The 16,315-nt window shown below is 44.7% G+C and overlaps 1 protein-coding gene across 1 annotated transcript in view; it reads right to left on the bottom strand.

The window, feature by feature from the left end:
- Positions 1-16,080, bottom strand: part of FAM47E (family with sequence similarity 47 member E) — a 33,983-nt gene extending 17,903 nt beyond the window's left edge. Inside the window, 6 exon segments of the mRNA XM_027598833.2 lie at positions 1,657-1,860; positions 3,754-3,904; positions 9,754-9,893; positions 12,127-12,496; positions 15,410-15,687; positions 15,690-16,080. Of these exon segments, the coding sequence (XP_027454634.1) occupies positions 1,657-1,860; positions 3,754-3,904; positions 9,754-9,893; positions 12,127-12,496; positions 15,410-15,687; positions 15,690-15,767 (1,221 nt within the window). The 5' untranslated portion in view covers positions 15,768-16,080.
- Between the last annotated feature and the right edge of the window lie 235 nt (positions 16,081-16,315).

The following is a 16,315-nucleotide window of genomic DNA, read 5'->3' as shown; positions in this document are numbered from 1 at the left end:
TAATCACTGGCAGATCATTACTAGAAGCAGGGTTAAAGGAGGTCCTACAGGCAGAAGGGAAATGACACCATATGGAAATGTATTTGAACTTTCACATAGTGATCCTCTGTCTGCCAGTCAAAAGGTCAGTTTTGGCAATAACCACAAGGGCCTATAAAGCAGCAGTTGTGCAATGATTTGTACATACGGGGAATTGAGCAATTTGATTCAGCCCAGATTCAGGGCAAGCTGTGGTTCAGGCCTCAGGTGTGATGGACATAATATGCCTGTCCAACATCACTGTGCATTTTACGCTTTAGAAAGATGAGGAGCAAATGGAAAATTTTAAGTGCTGATATTGGTGTTGGAATGCATAGTTTTCATAAACCTTATGCAACAGAGCCAAGGATGGAAAACATCACATGTAAAAACAGGTCAGTCCACTGTGTTCAGATATAAAGGACAAAGTTACTATGGTTAGATGTTAGAAATATAGTATCAAAGATCACATGTAAAAGACAGAGGGTAGAGATAATATATTCTTTTTCACTTTCAGGGAAAGGAACTTCCTCACACCCACACCCACCCCGGACCACCACTTAGGTACTTAAATCTGTTGTTGGACTTGGGGCATGTGGGTGGCTCAGTTGGTTGAGCTTCGGACTCTTGGTTTTGGCTCAGGTCAGGATCTCAGGGTCATGGGATCGAGCCCCATGTCAGGCTCTGTGCCCAGCACAGAGTCTGCTTCAGATTCTCTCTCCCTCCCGCTCTGTCTCTCTCAAATAAATAAGTGAGTATGTAAATAAATAAATAAATAAAATCTTTAAAAACAATGTGTTGTTGGACTGATACAATTTGATCCATGTGCATATGTATTTGCAGCCGTATGTCATATAGGAAAGTAGAAAAGCACTTAAAAGTCCATTCTGCTTCCCTTTGGAACACAGCTTGTTTCTTCTCCTCTGTTTCCTTGTTCTTCTACCTCATGGGCCAGTGGTATTGAAAAACTGAGCAATTTGTTAATAATTGGCAAGCATGTGCTCAAGAATGCGGTCAACAAGACTCCCCCCAAAATTCATGAATTCTTTGGACAAAGAATAAACAACTTTAATGATCATTAACTGCAGCATTTAACTCTTGGACTAATAAACTTTCATCTGTATTTCCATCAACTGTTAGAATTTCAACATATAAAACACAGAGAGAGGATTTCAACATATAAACACATAGAGAAAACAATGAATATTCAGATACTAACAATAATGCTGGGGGCGCCTGGGTGGCTCAGTCAGTTGGGCGTCTGCCTTCGGTTCAGTTCGTGATCTCGGGGTCCTGGGATGGAGTCCCGCATCATCGGGCTCCCTGCTCAGCAGGGAGCCTGCTTCTCCCTCTGCCCCTTCCCCCTGTTTGTGCTCTCTCTCTCATGCTTTCTCTCTCAAATAAAAAATAAAATCTTAAAAAAATTATGCTGAATGGCATGCCTTGTTTATATAACTAGCTTATTATGTATATCAAATATTCATTGATTTAACAAATATTTATTAAACACCAAAAAAAATTCAAGAATTCTACTGAAAAAGGCCAGTGCCCCCCCCGAAATACCAGAATTCAAGAACATTTAAGATTTTAATCCAACTTAATTTTCTTTGATTTTCAGTCTTCTCTTTCGTCAATTACCTGTGGTTTCTGGTGTTTCTGCTCATAGTCGTCTAGTTTCTGGAAAAACTGTGGCTCCTGCAGTTTCTTTGACCCCACTCTCTTCTTTAGCTCTAGAGGAGTCTGGTTGAGTCTCATCGTGTGGAGCACATCATGGCTTGGTTTGCTCTGATAGTCAATGTCAAACTGTTTCAGGATGAATTCTTCATCAATGTTTGAACTTCCCTGGAAGAATATCACATTGCATGAATCAAGGACGAACGGTGAAATTCTTCTTTAATCTAAAGGAGGCATTTTACTATGGCTAGAGAAGAGGTAGTTTGGAGGAGAGGTAGAAAATGCTCAGACAGCATTCACTGGGGACAAGAAGTATTTGGTTCTGGAGAACTTTGTCAGTGTATTAAGGAACAACTTAGGACCAGCCAGAAGCAGTGAGTCCCTGAGGGAATTAATGGGCTGAGAAAAATTCAGTCTGTTTAATCCTAAACAAACCTGAGTGCATAAAGATGTGGTATACACACACACACACACACACACACACACACACACACACACACACACACACACACACACACTGGAATATTACTCAGCCATAAAAAAGAATGAGGTCTTGCCATTTGTGACAACATGGACAGACCAAAGGGTATTGTGCTAAATGAAATAAGACAGAGAAAGACAAATACCACATGACTTCACCTATATGTGGAATCTAAAAAACAAAACAAATGAACAAACAAACAAGAAAACAGAAACAGATTCATAAATAGAGAACAAACTGGTGGTTGTCAGAAGGGAGTGGGGTGGGGGAATGGGTGCAATGGGTGAAGGGGAGTGGGAGGTAAAGGTTTCTAGTTATGGAATAAATAAGTCATGGGGATAAAAGGTACACCATAGGAATACAATCAATGGTATTGTAATAGTGTTAAATAGTAACTACACTTACAGTGAACATAGCATAATGTATAGAATTGGAAAATCACCATGTTGCACACCTGAAACTGGAGTCAGATAAATGGATTCAGATAGAGAAGAGCAGCCAAGAGACAGAGAGAACACAAAACAACATTTTAACACCTAGATCTAGCTATACCTGAGGTTCCTAGGACCTCTGGATCGTTCCCTTACCTCCCTTAATCTAGTCTGAATTATAGTTCGGTCACTTTCCAATGAAATAGTCCTACATAATACATTGGACAGAACTGACTAATGTTTTCAAAAAATGGGGGAGGAAGATTACAAATCCTAGTGGGTCTTAAATCCAGGAAAAACCTAAGGAATTAGACATCTACAGAGACTCGAGAACACAAATAGGTATTTAAATAGGTTCTTGAAAGGAGGGCAAGGAAAGATTTTAAGAACTAACAAAAGTCTACTCATGTCAGAAATACCTTTTGTGAAGGTTGTGGTTAAACATAGTTGCCTGAGTACTTACAGATAAATATAACTGAGAAAAATGAATTGAAGGAGTGAAGGACACAGAAAAAAAAGGACATTGAAATGGAAAATAAAAATGTGAAACAACAGGGTGGGGGAAATGAGTAGTTATTGGCCAAAATATATAAACTTTCAGTTATAGGATGAGTAAGTTCTGGGAATCTAATGTACAGCATGGTGATTATAGTTAATAAAATTGTATTTATACTTGAAAGTTGCTAAGGGAGTAGATCTTAAGTGTTCTCACCACACTCAAAAAAGGTAATTATGTGAGGTGATGGATGTGTTAACTAATCCTATTGCAGCAATCATTTTGCAATATACACACACACATATATATATACATATATACGTATGTATTGAATTATCACATTGTACACCTTAAGCTTACATGATGTTATGTCAGTTATATCTCAATAAAGCTGGCAAAGAAAAAGAGCCACTAAAAAGAAAGAAAGAAACAGCAATGTGACATATAAACAATAAACACTCAAATAGGCTGCAAGCTTGCAAACTTTCCAGAAACATCATCTACAGGAAACATTTGTAATCATAAATGGTGGAAGAATCATAATTCCTTTATGACTTTATTTGACTTAGATCATATCCTAACATTATTTTTTAATAATAGCAACTCTGAGCTTGACTTTAAAAAGTAGGTTGTAAGTATGACTACTAACTTACAAAAGCAGTAGCCCAGCTGCAGAAGTCCCTAACTCCTTTGCGCACATTTTCATAACAAAGAGGACCATCTTCATGGAGCAAATCTGTTTTGCTTGGCTTCTTTTCTTCATAAAGCCATTGACCTGGATGTGACACGGGAGTCTTCTTGGGACTAAGGATAATGAGATCATCGAAGACTTATAAGATGAGACACCATGAATCCAAGTAGATTTCAAACACTATCTTTTTTTTTTTATGTTATGTTAGTCATCATACATCATTAGTTTTTGATGTAGTGATCCACATTCAAACACTATCTTGAGGAAAGAAGATGGTAATGTGTGCATTTCTAAAGTCTCTCACAAGCTCATACAAGGTAAACGTTAATTTTCCAAAATCACATTCTCATCCATATCATAAAGGCAGGTATATCATGATTAGTTATAATAATTAAAATGTATATAGAATTTTCCAGTATAAGTTGATTTTTTGAAATTATGAGTACCATTTATTAAGATATGTACCAAATTACTGTGCTTGGAGTCTGCTAAAGCTGTAGGCAATCTTGACAAGCAGGAGATGTCCTTGACTTCTCTCTCTCTCATCCCTAAAATCCAGCCCATTAACAAATCTGGTAGGTTTTAACTCTGTCTCCGTCTCTGGACTGTTACAAATGCTCCTCACTGGTGTCTCTGATCTTCTCTTAGTGCCCCAACCCCCAACACCTAATCCATTCTCAGCACTGAAGCTAAAACAGTCAATTTCAAAATATAAATCTGGTCATAGCAAATGAGGCCACCCTTCACCCTCAATTAAACCTCTTAATAGCTTCTTTTTAAATTGAGATATAATTCACATAGTATAATATATACCATTTCAAGGTGTACAATTCAGTGGCTTCCATACATTTACAAAGTTATGTAACCACTACTACTATCTAATTCTGGAACATCTGCATTAACCCCAAAAAGCAGCTCCATAACCACTGACAGTCACTCTTCATTTCCCCCATTCTCTCTGCTCCTGAAAACCAGTAATCTACATTCTGTCTCTATGGACTTGCCTATTCTAGACATTTTATCTGAATGGAACCTTATAATATATGGCATTTTGTGTCGGGCTTCCTTCACTTAGTATCACATTTCAAGGTTCATACATGCTATAGCATGTATCAGTGGTTTACTCCTTTTTATGACTAAGTCACATTTTCTGAATGGACCACATTTCATTTATCAATCATCAGTTGATGGACATCTGGGCTATTATGCTTAGTGCTGCTATGAACGTTCAGGTACAAGTTTTTGTGTTCAATAGCTTATTACTCTCCCATTAAAGACCTAAGTCTTAACTCAGCTTCCAAGGCTCTTCATGGCCTGATCCTTGCCTGTATCTCCCGATGCTTCTGGCATTACCACCCTCCCTCACTCTCTGAGCTCCAGTCATCGTGGCCTTCTTTCAGTTCCATGAATTCATCATGGTCCCTTCAGCCACAGGGCCTTTGCACATATCGTACCATCTGACTGCAATGCCTTCTGCATTCCCTCATCCCCCTTATGTTCCAACATACTTATCCCTTCCTCAGGGAGGTATTCCCGGGCTGTCCCCAGAACCCATACTTCCTTCCCAGCACCCTGTACCTTTTATTTGTAGCGCCCATATATTAATTCGTCCATCCATTCATACAACAAACATTTATTAAACACCAACTAAGTACGAGGCACAGCTCCAGGCATTAGGATTCAGCTGTAAATAAAGTTTAAGCCCTGTTCTCATAGAACTTAAGATTAAGACAGATAGGAAAGAGGTAAGCAAGCCTATGCCAGGTGATTGCCAAGTGATAGAAAGAAAAATAAAAGAGGGCAGGAGGGATGGATAGTGTTGACAGGGGACTTTTTCTTTCTACAGAGAAGGCCTCGCCACCAAAGTGATAGTTGAGCAGAGACCCAAAAGAAGAAGTGGATCACACCATGCAGAATCAAACTGCAGACACCAGGCAGAAAAGAAGAACATGTACAAAGGTCCCAAGGCGTGAGCGTGCTGAGCGTGGACGAGGAGCAGCAGAGAGTCTTGTGTGACTGGAGGACAGAGTAGAGGAGGGTGAAGTCTGACGGGTAACGGGGCCTGATCGTAAGAGACTTTAGAGGCAACCGTAAGACTTTGGATTTTACTCTGAATAAGCAAGCAATTGGAGAATTTTTTAAAATAAAAAACATAGCGTTTATTGTCATCATATGTATCCTGCAGTACATTTTTTTAAATTGAAGTATACTTGACACATGATCATGTCACATTAGTTTCAGGTGTACAACTTAGTGATCCGACAGGTCTATATGTTACCCTGTGCTCACCACAGATGTAGCTGCCATCTGTCACCCTATGAGGCTATTACAATACCATCGACTACATTCCCTATGTGTACCTTAACTGGAGAATTTTGAGCACAGGAATTGAGGCTGACGTAATTTTTAAAAGAATCATTTTAACTACTGTGTGACAAATACACTGGGGCAGGGAGAGGGGCTACGTTGGGTGGTGGCCATGAGACCACTTAGTAGACTATGGCAATAATTCAGGCAAGAGATGGTGTTATCTTGGAACAGAGTGACAGTCATACCGTAGGTGAGAGTCTGGATATATTTCAAAGATAAAGCCATTAAGATTTGTTGGCAGTTTCAAAAGTAACTGGAAGAATGAAATTGCCATTTACTGATCTGGAAAAGACAGAAGGGGGAGTAGGTTTGGGGAAGAAATCAAGAGTTCAGTGTGGACTTGTTGAGTTTGAGATGGCAAGTGTACATCCAAGGGCAAACAGTGAACATCCATATAAAAGGGGCAGGATGGGGTCCCCTCGGTAGGTGTCCGAGACTGATGCACTTCAAGGTTAAAAGGAAAATGAGAAGGGACCAGCAAACGAAGACTGGGGAGAAGTCATTGAAGGAGGAGGAGAAGCAAGAATGGGGGCTGTTCCAGAGGCCAGGTGAACAAAAGTGTTTCAAGGAAGAGGACAGCATCAATTGTGTCAACTGCTACTGGCCCATCAAGCATGATGATCACTGAGAACGGACGAGGTGACATAGAAGTCAATGGCAACCGTGACCAAGGGCAGATCCATTGGAGTGCTGGTGAGTTAAAGAAAGAAGAGGAAGTGATTATGGACTCCCCTTTCAAGGAGTTTTGCTCTAAAGGAAAGGAGAGACTCTGAGCTCAATGAAAATTGTTTTGAAGATGGGAGATATTACCTCACGCTGTGGTGGGCTGATAATGACCCCCAAAGAGATCAGGCGCTAATCCTTGGAACCTGTAAATGTTACTTTACTTGGAAAAATCGTCTCTATAGATATGATAAACTTAAGGAGCTTGAGATGGGGAGATTCTCTTAGATTATCTGGGTGGGTCCTAAATGCCACCATGAGCGTCCTTGTAAGAGAGGGGCACAGGGAGATTTGACACACACACACACACACACACACACACACACACACACACACACACAGGAGAAGGGGAGGTGAAGACAGAGCAGACAGATTTGAAGATGTTGACCGTGAAGACTGGAGTGATGTGGCCACAGCCACGGCCACAGTAGTCACCAGAAGCTCGAAGAAGCAAGGAGTGCATTCTTCCCTAGAGCCTCTAGAAGGAACATGGTCCTGCTGATACTTTGATTTCAGCACAGTAATACTGATTTTGGACTCTGGCCTCCAGAACTGTGAGATAATAAATTTCTGTGGTTTTAAGCCACCAAATTCATGTTACTTTGTACAGCAGCCGCTGTATAAGAATATGCTAACAGAATGGGCTAAGGCTATGCTGAAAAACTTGCCATTATGTAATTATACATTCACTTTGGGATGATAATTTATTAAGATACTAGTTTTGTTCACTTCCTCTATACTATTATCTTCCCCCCTTTTGAGTAGATAACACATTTGTTTTGAATTCCTTGCCCTGGAGATTTTTTTCAGGGTTGCTTATTTCAGGAAAACTGCCTATAGTTAAAGGCAGAACCTATATTGTGTAGAAGCCCAAGCTTATTGCAGCAATTATGCTAGATATTGTGGGTGACATGAGAAGAGACAGGTGGGTATGAAGAGTGTACCACAAACAGCAAGAGAGAAGAGTCCCAAAGACCAGAAAGAAGTTAAAGATCAGTCCTGCAATTACTGGGGACCCATCCCACCTTCTTATAGCACAAATAATGACCATGATTGGTTTGCTGTTCAGTGGGATGAGGGCTTGGAGTTAGATATAAATAGAAAGAGAGAGAGAGAGAAGTAGTATTTTATAAACACATGGCTTTGTGAACTAAGATGCATACCTTCCTTAGGTATTCACTTCTCCCTTCCACACCATGCTGCGATCACCATGAGGACAGGCTCCTAATCCGTTTACCACTATATCCTCAGAACCTAACATTGTCTATGACCCATAGCAGGTACTCAGTAAATACTGTTGTTTTGTTTTGTTTTGCTTTGTTTTGCATAAAGAGAACTAGCTAACAGTCCACTGAGGATCAAAAAATTCAAAGATGCTCATAGGGCCACAGTGACCCACACTGTTGGGGTCTCCAAGGGGATCCCTACTTATAACACTCCTCCCTCTTCCCCACCCAGGTTCTGAGCAAAATAACATAAAGAGCAAAGATGAAAGCCAAAATATCACCTTTACTGCTGACAGCAGCCATGTTGGAGCACACGGGTTTAGGTTCAAAAGGACTTGTTAACTGAAACCCAGAAATGGGCAGCCTGTCCCATGCAGGCCCCAGTGGTGCTGGGCCAGGGTGGGGCTCCCCTCAGGGAGGGAGGAGCAGAGGATTTATGTTTCCCATGGGTCATCCTGCTTCCTAGGGGAAGAAGGACAGAGCTGAGAGGAGTGTGCCCGGTTCTTCTCCCCAATTTTATGAGGGGGTACACTCAGGGGCCAGGATGGTTGGGTTCCTGTCACCTGTGTCTCACTTCAGCAAACATGTATAATTTAATTAAAGCTCTGCATGGCCCCTTCCACACACCATGGGCCTGGGTCCTCTGTAAGTGGTCTGGGGGCTGTGGATCGGTTGCTCTCTCCTTCACCCACACTGCTGAGGGCTCACCAGTGACATCATTTAAATTCACAAGTCGAATTTGTATCCAAAAACTATTTTTTTAAAGATTTTATTTATTTATTTGAGAGAGAGAGAGAGAGAGAGAGAGAGAGAGAGAGACCAAGTGGGGGGGAGGGGCAGACAGAGAGGGAGATGCAGGCTCCCCACTGAGCAGGGAGCCCTACATGGGGCTCGATCCCAGGCCCTTGGGATTACAACCTAAGCCGAAGTCAGATGCTTAACTGACTGAGCCATCCAGGTGCCCCCCAAATCTATTTTTGTATAGTATACTTATCATTACATTAACATTTCAGATTAAATATTATGTGAACTGGGAATACAAGGGTGTGATACAAAAGAAGGAAGTTTCTATGAAAATGAAGCTTAGAGCTTTGCAAAGGGTCAATGAAGGTGGTGTTACTGGTATAGTTTATGCAAAAACAATGACTGGGAACTTCAAGCAGACACATACTCCAAAACGGCTTGACATTAAAAGATGAGCAAGTGAATATACGGTTATGTTTTAGGATAAAATAAAATGTTTCAAGTACTTAAGTATCATCTTTTCTGATTCCCTGTGTTAATCTTTTTGTTTTGTTTTGTTTTCCAACCAACTACTGGTCCCAATCATGTTGAGTAAAAGACTTCTGACATAGATAATTCAAAGAGTCATTATGGGCCAATTACCCAGGTTTTCTGCGGTTTTCCTCCTCCCAAACAGCTGTGCTAGAGTCAGGTAACCATGTCGGCTCTATTGCTAGATAATTCACAGCCATTTATGAAACAAACACTACTCACAGTAGGACCCAAGGCTCCTTTCCTTTCTCCTTGGGCACTTAAGTTATTTTGCTTCTCAAAATTATTCAAAAGGAGCTTTGAGAAGGTAAGTCCTCAAATGTTTCATCAGGTGACAGAACCAACAAGGGGTTAAGAACAATACTTACAGTCCCAGGTCAACTTGGGTAGAAGGCTTTTTTAAAAGTTTGGCTGGTTCCTTTTTTCTTTTCCTGACGCCCTGACAATAAGCCCATGTGTCCTCCAGTTTCCTGTCGGGATCCAGCACTTCCAGCACCTTTAATAAGAGCTACAAGCAGAAAACAGCCTTTGAGGGAAGAAAAACGTGCCGAGAAAGAAAGCCCCTTGATTCTAAAACAGAACAGACCAACATGCCCCTTTGCTTTGCTTTTCCAGCAGTTATGCCATTCTTCGGTTTCTGCGCAAGTCCTGTGCCGGGCGCTGTAGGGAAGTGTCCCCCACCTAGACATTAGGGATGCGGCTGTTGTGCTGAGGTTGGGTCTCTAGACAGAATAGTGCCCCTGGGCCTACCCTAGTCCCTCACTGCCCCCTTGAGCCAAGTGCCTCTAGAGGGTTTCTATAGTTTTTGACTGCCCAGCATCCATTCTTCCTCCCATACATAACAGTGTCTAGATTTTTCTTTGGGACCCCATCCTTGCTCCACAGGCAGGTCAGGACAATCCAGTCTAATGCAACCAGTGACTGGTTTAGGAACAGGCACATAACCCAAGTTTTACCCATGAGAAGTAGGCTATGGGATTTTGCTGGAAGCATGCAAAAAGGTGTTCTTTTTCTTGGCAGAATTTAAATCTAGAGCAGCCTGTGGCCATCATATTACCATAAGAAGAGATCCTGCCTCAGAAAGAAGCCAACACACCTCTCTCGGGGAGGTGAGACATGGAAATAAGGGCCACCACCCCAAGTGCCATCTGAGGGTATGTGGAGATAATCTGCTTGTCATGGGCTCAGAAGCTCTGGCCTGCAGGAGGCAGTGGAGGAAAGCCCCAAGTGGAAAATAAATGATTAGAAATTCTAGTTGTCTTTTCTGCCACTAATCATTTATTCATTCGTTCGTTATGCACAAATATTTATTGAGTGTCTACCATATGCCAGGTATTAGTGGTACACAGTGAAAGAGGCAGATAAAGTCCCTGCCCTTCTAGAGATTTTATTCCAGCAAGGAGCCCAGTGGTGACAAGAGCTACGATGAAAAATAGATCAGGGTGAGGGTTAGAGGAGCGGGTGGAAGGGCAGTGTTATTTTATGAGACATTTGAGCAAGGATCTGAAGGTGTGAAGGAGTGAGCCAGACAGACACACAGGGGCAGGTGTCCTGGGCACGGAAGAGAAATCTGAATTGGACATGATTGCTCACGTCCACAGAGCAGCAGGAGGCCAGCGCGGCCGGGGCCGGGTGAGAGCAGAGGAGTAGGCGGTGAGGCTGGAGCGGGAGTGGAGCAGGGGTGGGGCGGAGAGCAGACGGCACAAGGGCCTTTCCGACCAGGGCGGAGACTTGACTCTGACTAAGAAAGGGCCCTGGAAGGGCTTTGCAGAGAAGTCAGCCGTGCTGACTGACCTAGGGGACAGGCTACGTTGGGGGGAGTGGGTAGCAGGTACTGTTAGGTCCCTGCCCAATATCCATTCCGCCTTTTTCCTCGAATCTAACAGAATTGTATTCTAGATTTTGTTCTCCGTCACAATGCCCAACCAAGAAACTCAATTTTCTAGACTCCCATACAGTCAGCTGGCACGGACCCTTTAACTTTTGTTCCCACTACCCGGCCCCCCGCCCCCCCCCCGCCCCCCCCCGCCCCCCCGCCCCCCCCGCCCCCCCCCGCCCCCCCCCGCCCCCCCCCCGCCCCCCCCCGCCCCCCCCCGCCCCCCCCCCGCCCCCCCCGCCCCCCCCCCGCCCCCCCCCCCCCCCCCGCCGCCCTCTTGTTTGAAAGACCCAATGCGGAGGCGTGGAAGCCATCTTGAGATTCAAGCCAAGAAAGAGCCAGATGCTAAGGATTATGGCGCTCAGAGTCAAAAGCAGCCCGGGACACTGGAGCTGCCCTCCAAACCCAGCCTAATGATGCAGTGACTTTTCCCCCACGACCTTTCAGGTCCCCCCATGCCGCCTACCCAGCCGTTAGTTAAGTACGATGGACCCCGGCTGACACCAGGCTATAGTAACAGAAGCAAGACTGGACAATTCCCCCTTGGTTTCTGCCCTCCAAAAGTCCCAAGCGAAGGAGATTGGTAGACCTTCAGGGGAAAAGAAGTCGAATGTTTCGGTTTACTGGACCTTTATGAGTTGTGTGGCTTCACAGCAAACAAAAGGAGTGGCGAGTGCGTTGCTGCCAATGTCCTTCCCGGGCGCAGAGAAAAGAAGTCTGCGCCAGCCCCCATGAGCACTCTCACCCTGGGAGGCGTTCCTCATCCCCCCAACCATGCAAGCATGTCACCCCCTCAAAGGAGCTCCCACACGTCCAAGGAGAATTCTTTTCAAGGCCCTCCCACAACCCTAGGTCAGGAGGTCACCTCGACAGGCATGTCTTCCCCCAGATTAGGGTAGAGAGCCAAAGGGTGCGGGGTTAGCTGGGCTTCAACATCCGCCAGGAATGCCTTCCGCGCCCGCGTCGCTGGTGACAGCTTGGGAAACAGGGCTGCTTCCTTGGGCCGCCTGTGTTGCCTCTTCCTTGGGGCAGGTCGGGGAGCTGTGTGACGGATCTGCGGGAGAAAGGCCTCCTGAGGACCCCGAATGAGCAGACCCTCGCAAGGCGGGCAGCCCCTCCTGAAGTCATCCAGTCCCTTCTTCACAAACGTCCACCGCAGGCTGTTCAGGGAGGTGGGACACGTCAGCTTGTGCCTGTGCTTTGTGAAACACTTGGAAGGTAGACTCTCCTTGTACCTGGAAGACAACATGCCTGGTTGTATGGAGCACAGGGATTGGGGCGGGAGACAGAGGTTGTAAGGAGGCTGGCCTCCACCTTTCTTGAGGAGGTGAGGTAAGAGAGGAGGGGTTCCGAGGAGGGGGTTGAGCTAATAAGACTCCTAGTTCACCGCGCATCATCTCTGGCCTATGCAGGGCCCTTCTCCTGTTTCCTTAGGCTGTTACCCCGTATCCCATTCTAATTGCCCCCCCCCCCCCGCACAGGCAAAACCCCTCTCACAGATTTAAAATGTACCCTTTTGCTTGTACACTCCTTGTAATATCTGTATCATTCTTTTACGTGCATGTATCCTTAATTTACATAAATGGTAATATTCCATTTCTTACTGATTTGCCAAGTACCATATTATAAAGGCCCATCCATGTCACTAGGTGTAAATCTAATTCATTATTACCACCTGGTTCATCTACGCATGCTCCTCTCTCACAAGTTGCAGCTCCTCCAGGGACCTTTTCTTATCCTTTAAAAGACCACAGTGCAGTGGGAAGAACCTGCATCCCAGGGACCACTCATGCCTAACTAGCCAAATGACCTTGGCACTTCATTTAACTTCTGTTGGCTTCAGTTAACCCCTTAACCTCAGGTCAAAGATTTCAAACTGGCAGTCCATGGGCTGCATGGGACCTACAAACCTGTCATTTGGTCCCTTTTCTGTTTGAATAAGAATTAGAACACCTAACATATATCAAGGACTTCTTATATAACAGGCATGTTCTAAATGCTTTACATGTATGAACTTATCTAAATCTCATAACAATCCAATGAAGTAGGTACTGAGTACTGGCATTATTCCCACTTATAGATAAGGAAACCGAGGCACAAAGAAGTTTGAGAACAAAACAAACACTTGTGAAAGATCCCACAGCTAATGAGTGGTAGAGGTGGGATTTTAATCCAGGTAGTGTGACTCCAGAGAAAGGTGCTTAAGCACTACACTAGAGCTTCTGACATAGAAAAAAGTTCACATACATAATCTAGAACAAAAATCAGGCTCTCTGGGAACACTGGGTCCACCTTTTCATGGAGCCACCAATTAGTATAATGGTTGCCCTCTATAGACAAGTCCTATGCTCCCTTAGTCAGGGTCTCCACCCCTCCCTACTGCTTTATTCTACCCAGGCTGCTTCACCCAGTTTCCTTACCCACAAGGCCCCTGTCTGCACTGAGTTGTTAGGATATAAATATGAGATGGAAGCAGTTGATGGAAGGAAAATAAGACCAGTTCCTGGATAATCTAACACATCCAGCCATTGCCTAAGTCAGGACTTGGAACCTGAGCAGCTGAAGGGCAGGTCACTCATTCTCTTACTACATCACTGCCTTAGTCAGATGTTTCTATATTATTGGTGTCTTTTCCTGAAGCCTCTTCCACCTCCAGGCCCCTTTCATCTGTAACGGCTCATTACACCAAATCTACTCCTTGCTGCACTCTTCTTTATAGGCACAAAGCGTTTCTAAGAGGTTCTAGTTTAATCCCTATTCTTTCCTTATGAGTCCTAGAAATGTCTTGCTTGCTATATGTGCATGCTGGGAGGGGGGGCTTAAACCAGCTCTACTGTGAAGATCTAGATGAAAGGATACAAAAAGTTGCTCTTTGAAATGAACAAATCACTCTTAGATAGCTAAGTGGCAGGGTGTTGAAATTACATCTAACCTTAAGATTTGATGACCCATTCAGCATGACCTACTAGTAAGTAACCTTCTATAATATTAGAAATCTTTACAAAGTTTATTTTCTACACATTTACAACTAACTCAAACATCCAAGCACTTCATGAAATCCAATCTGATGACTGATATTTTTGCTTACGGACAGTTATACCCCTCGAAATGGGGAAAGTATGGCAGCTAGCTCAAGCCTCAGAATGTTAGAGCTGGCAGAACCTGAAGGAAATCTAGTCCACCTCCTCCCCTCCAAGTGAAGAAACCAAGTTCTGAGAGATGAACAAGCAACCACTATAGCAGGAGGGCTTCCCACTACCCCACTTTCCCTCTCGTAGCTAATAAACTTACCTCTGCATTTTGTTAAGTTTATGAAAAATTTTGCTTGACCCAGAAAATAAAACTGAAAATATTTTTTTCTAAACATTTACTATTTTCACAGTCATTAGCATATGCTACATGGATGGATAGCTCCATCCGTAAGAATTACAAAAGAGTATTGGTCATTTATTCTAAAGAAATGAAAACTTATGTTTCTACAAAAACCTGTATACAAATGTTGATAGCAACAGCAAAACCCAGAAACACCTGCATGTCCTTCAATAGGTAAAACGAATAAACAAACAGTGGTACATCCATACCAGCAATAAAAATGAACAAACTACTGGGGCACCTGGGTGGCGCAGTTAAGTGTCTGCCTTCAGCTCAGGTCATGATCTCAAGGTCCTGGGACTGAGCTCCACATCAGGCTCCCTGCTCAGTGGGGAGTGTGCTTTGCGACAGGAGCGTCGGGCGCTGGTTATTTTATATTTTATACTATAATCATTTAGGTGCCGGGGCACTTGGGTGGCTCAGCCCTTAAGCGTCTGCCTTCTGCTCAGGTCATGATCCCAGGGTCCTGGAATTGAGCCCCGCATCCAGCTCCCTGCTCCGCGGGAGGCCTGCTTCTCCCTCTCCCACTCCCCCTGCTTGTGTTCCCTCTCTCGCTCTCTCTCTCTCTCTCTCTCTGTGTCAAATAAATAAAATCTTAAAAAAATAATAATCATCATCATCATTTAGGTGCTGAGAGGTGGGGAGAAAAGGGAGGCGGGACCTCCAGCGGCGCCCTCCCCAGCCATCTGCCACCCCCCGCCGCCCAGCAAGCACCGGGTGCAGGCGCCCCCACGCGGCACCCACCCGATGCGCCTCCCGGGGCGCGCCGAGCTTACCGGGGCCGCGCCGCCGGCCCGCACAGCCGCCCGGCCTCGGCCATGGTCTCCCCCGCGCCGGGACGACAGCCGGGCCTTCGTGCTGTGTATTCCCGGCCGCCCGGGTCGCTAGGAGACCGCCGAGCTGTGCGCGGGCCGGCCCAGGCGCCCCCTTGCGCACCCCGCTTTCCCCCAGGAACGCGCCGCCCTACCCCCACCGCACCCCGGCCTTCGCCGCCGCTAAGAGCGGCGGGCAGTGGCGGGCCGAGGGAGAAGGAGCAGGTCCTTGGTTTAACCGTGTTGTCATCTGTCGGGAAGGCATCGTCTTCCCACGGAAATTTGCGGTAGGCTGGACCACGCCTGTTTTGCTCACCACCATTTCGAAAAGGGTTTGTTGAAGGAAAGGAAGAAGCGGCTGGATGGATAGCAACAGAAGAAGAGTGAAAAGGGAGGGAAAGGCATAGACTGATTTTGGGTGGTAGGAAGGCCTTTTAGCGTGGACTGTTTTTTGGAGGTCTTGGAAATCCCTAGGCCTCACCGCCTCCGTAAACTGAGGGCTGAGTACTAATACTTGGTCACCGGCTGATTTCCAGAGTCCCTTCCCGCTCTTGTGTTATTTGATTCTTTTGCCTGGACCCACTTCTAGCAGTGACGTTCCCATCCACTTGGTCCCCATAAGCAGAAGCCCATGGGAGTATGGCTGGCATGAGGATGTGTGTTGGGTTTTGCTAAGTTCTCTTACTACTTCCGAGTGTTCCTGACTTAAATATTAAGCATTGCTTCCGGAGGAAAAGAGCAGCAAAGCATTCTCCTGTCCCCAAATGTTAAATTGTATTTAAATTGTTTCTTTACAGTGGGATAATTCTCCTAGTCATTTAAAGATGAGTCTTCTCATCTTCAAAATCTCTGGGAATAAATTAGCTTCAC

Source organism: Zalophus californianus, chromosome 2, assembly GCF_009762305.2.
Source record: "Zalophus californianus isolate mZalCal1 chromosome 2, mZalCal1.pri.v2, whole genome shotgun sequence".
Classification (NCBI taxonomy): Eukaryota; Metazoa; Chordata; class Mammalia; order Carnivora; family Otariidae; genus Zalophus; species Zalophus californianus.
This window is presented reverse-complemented; position numbering and strand designations above follow the sequence as displayed.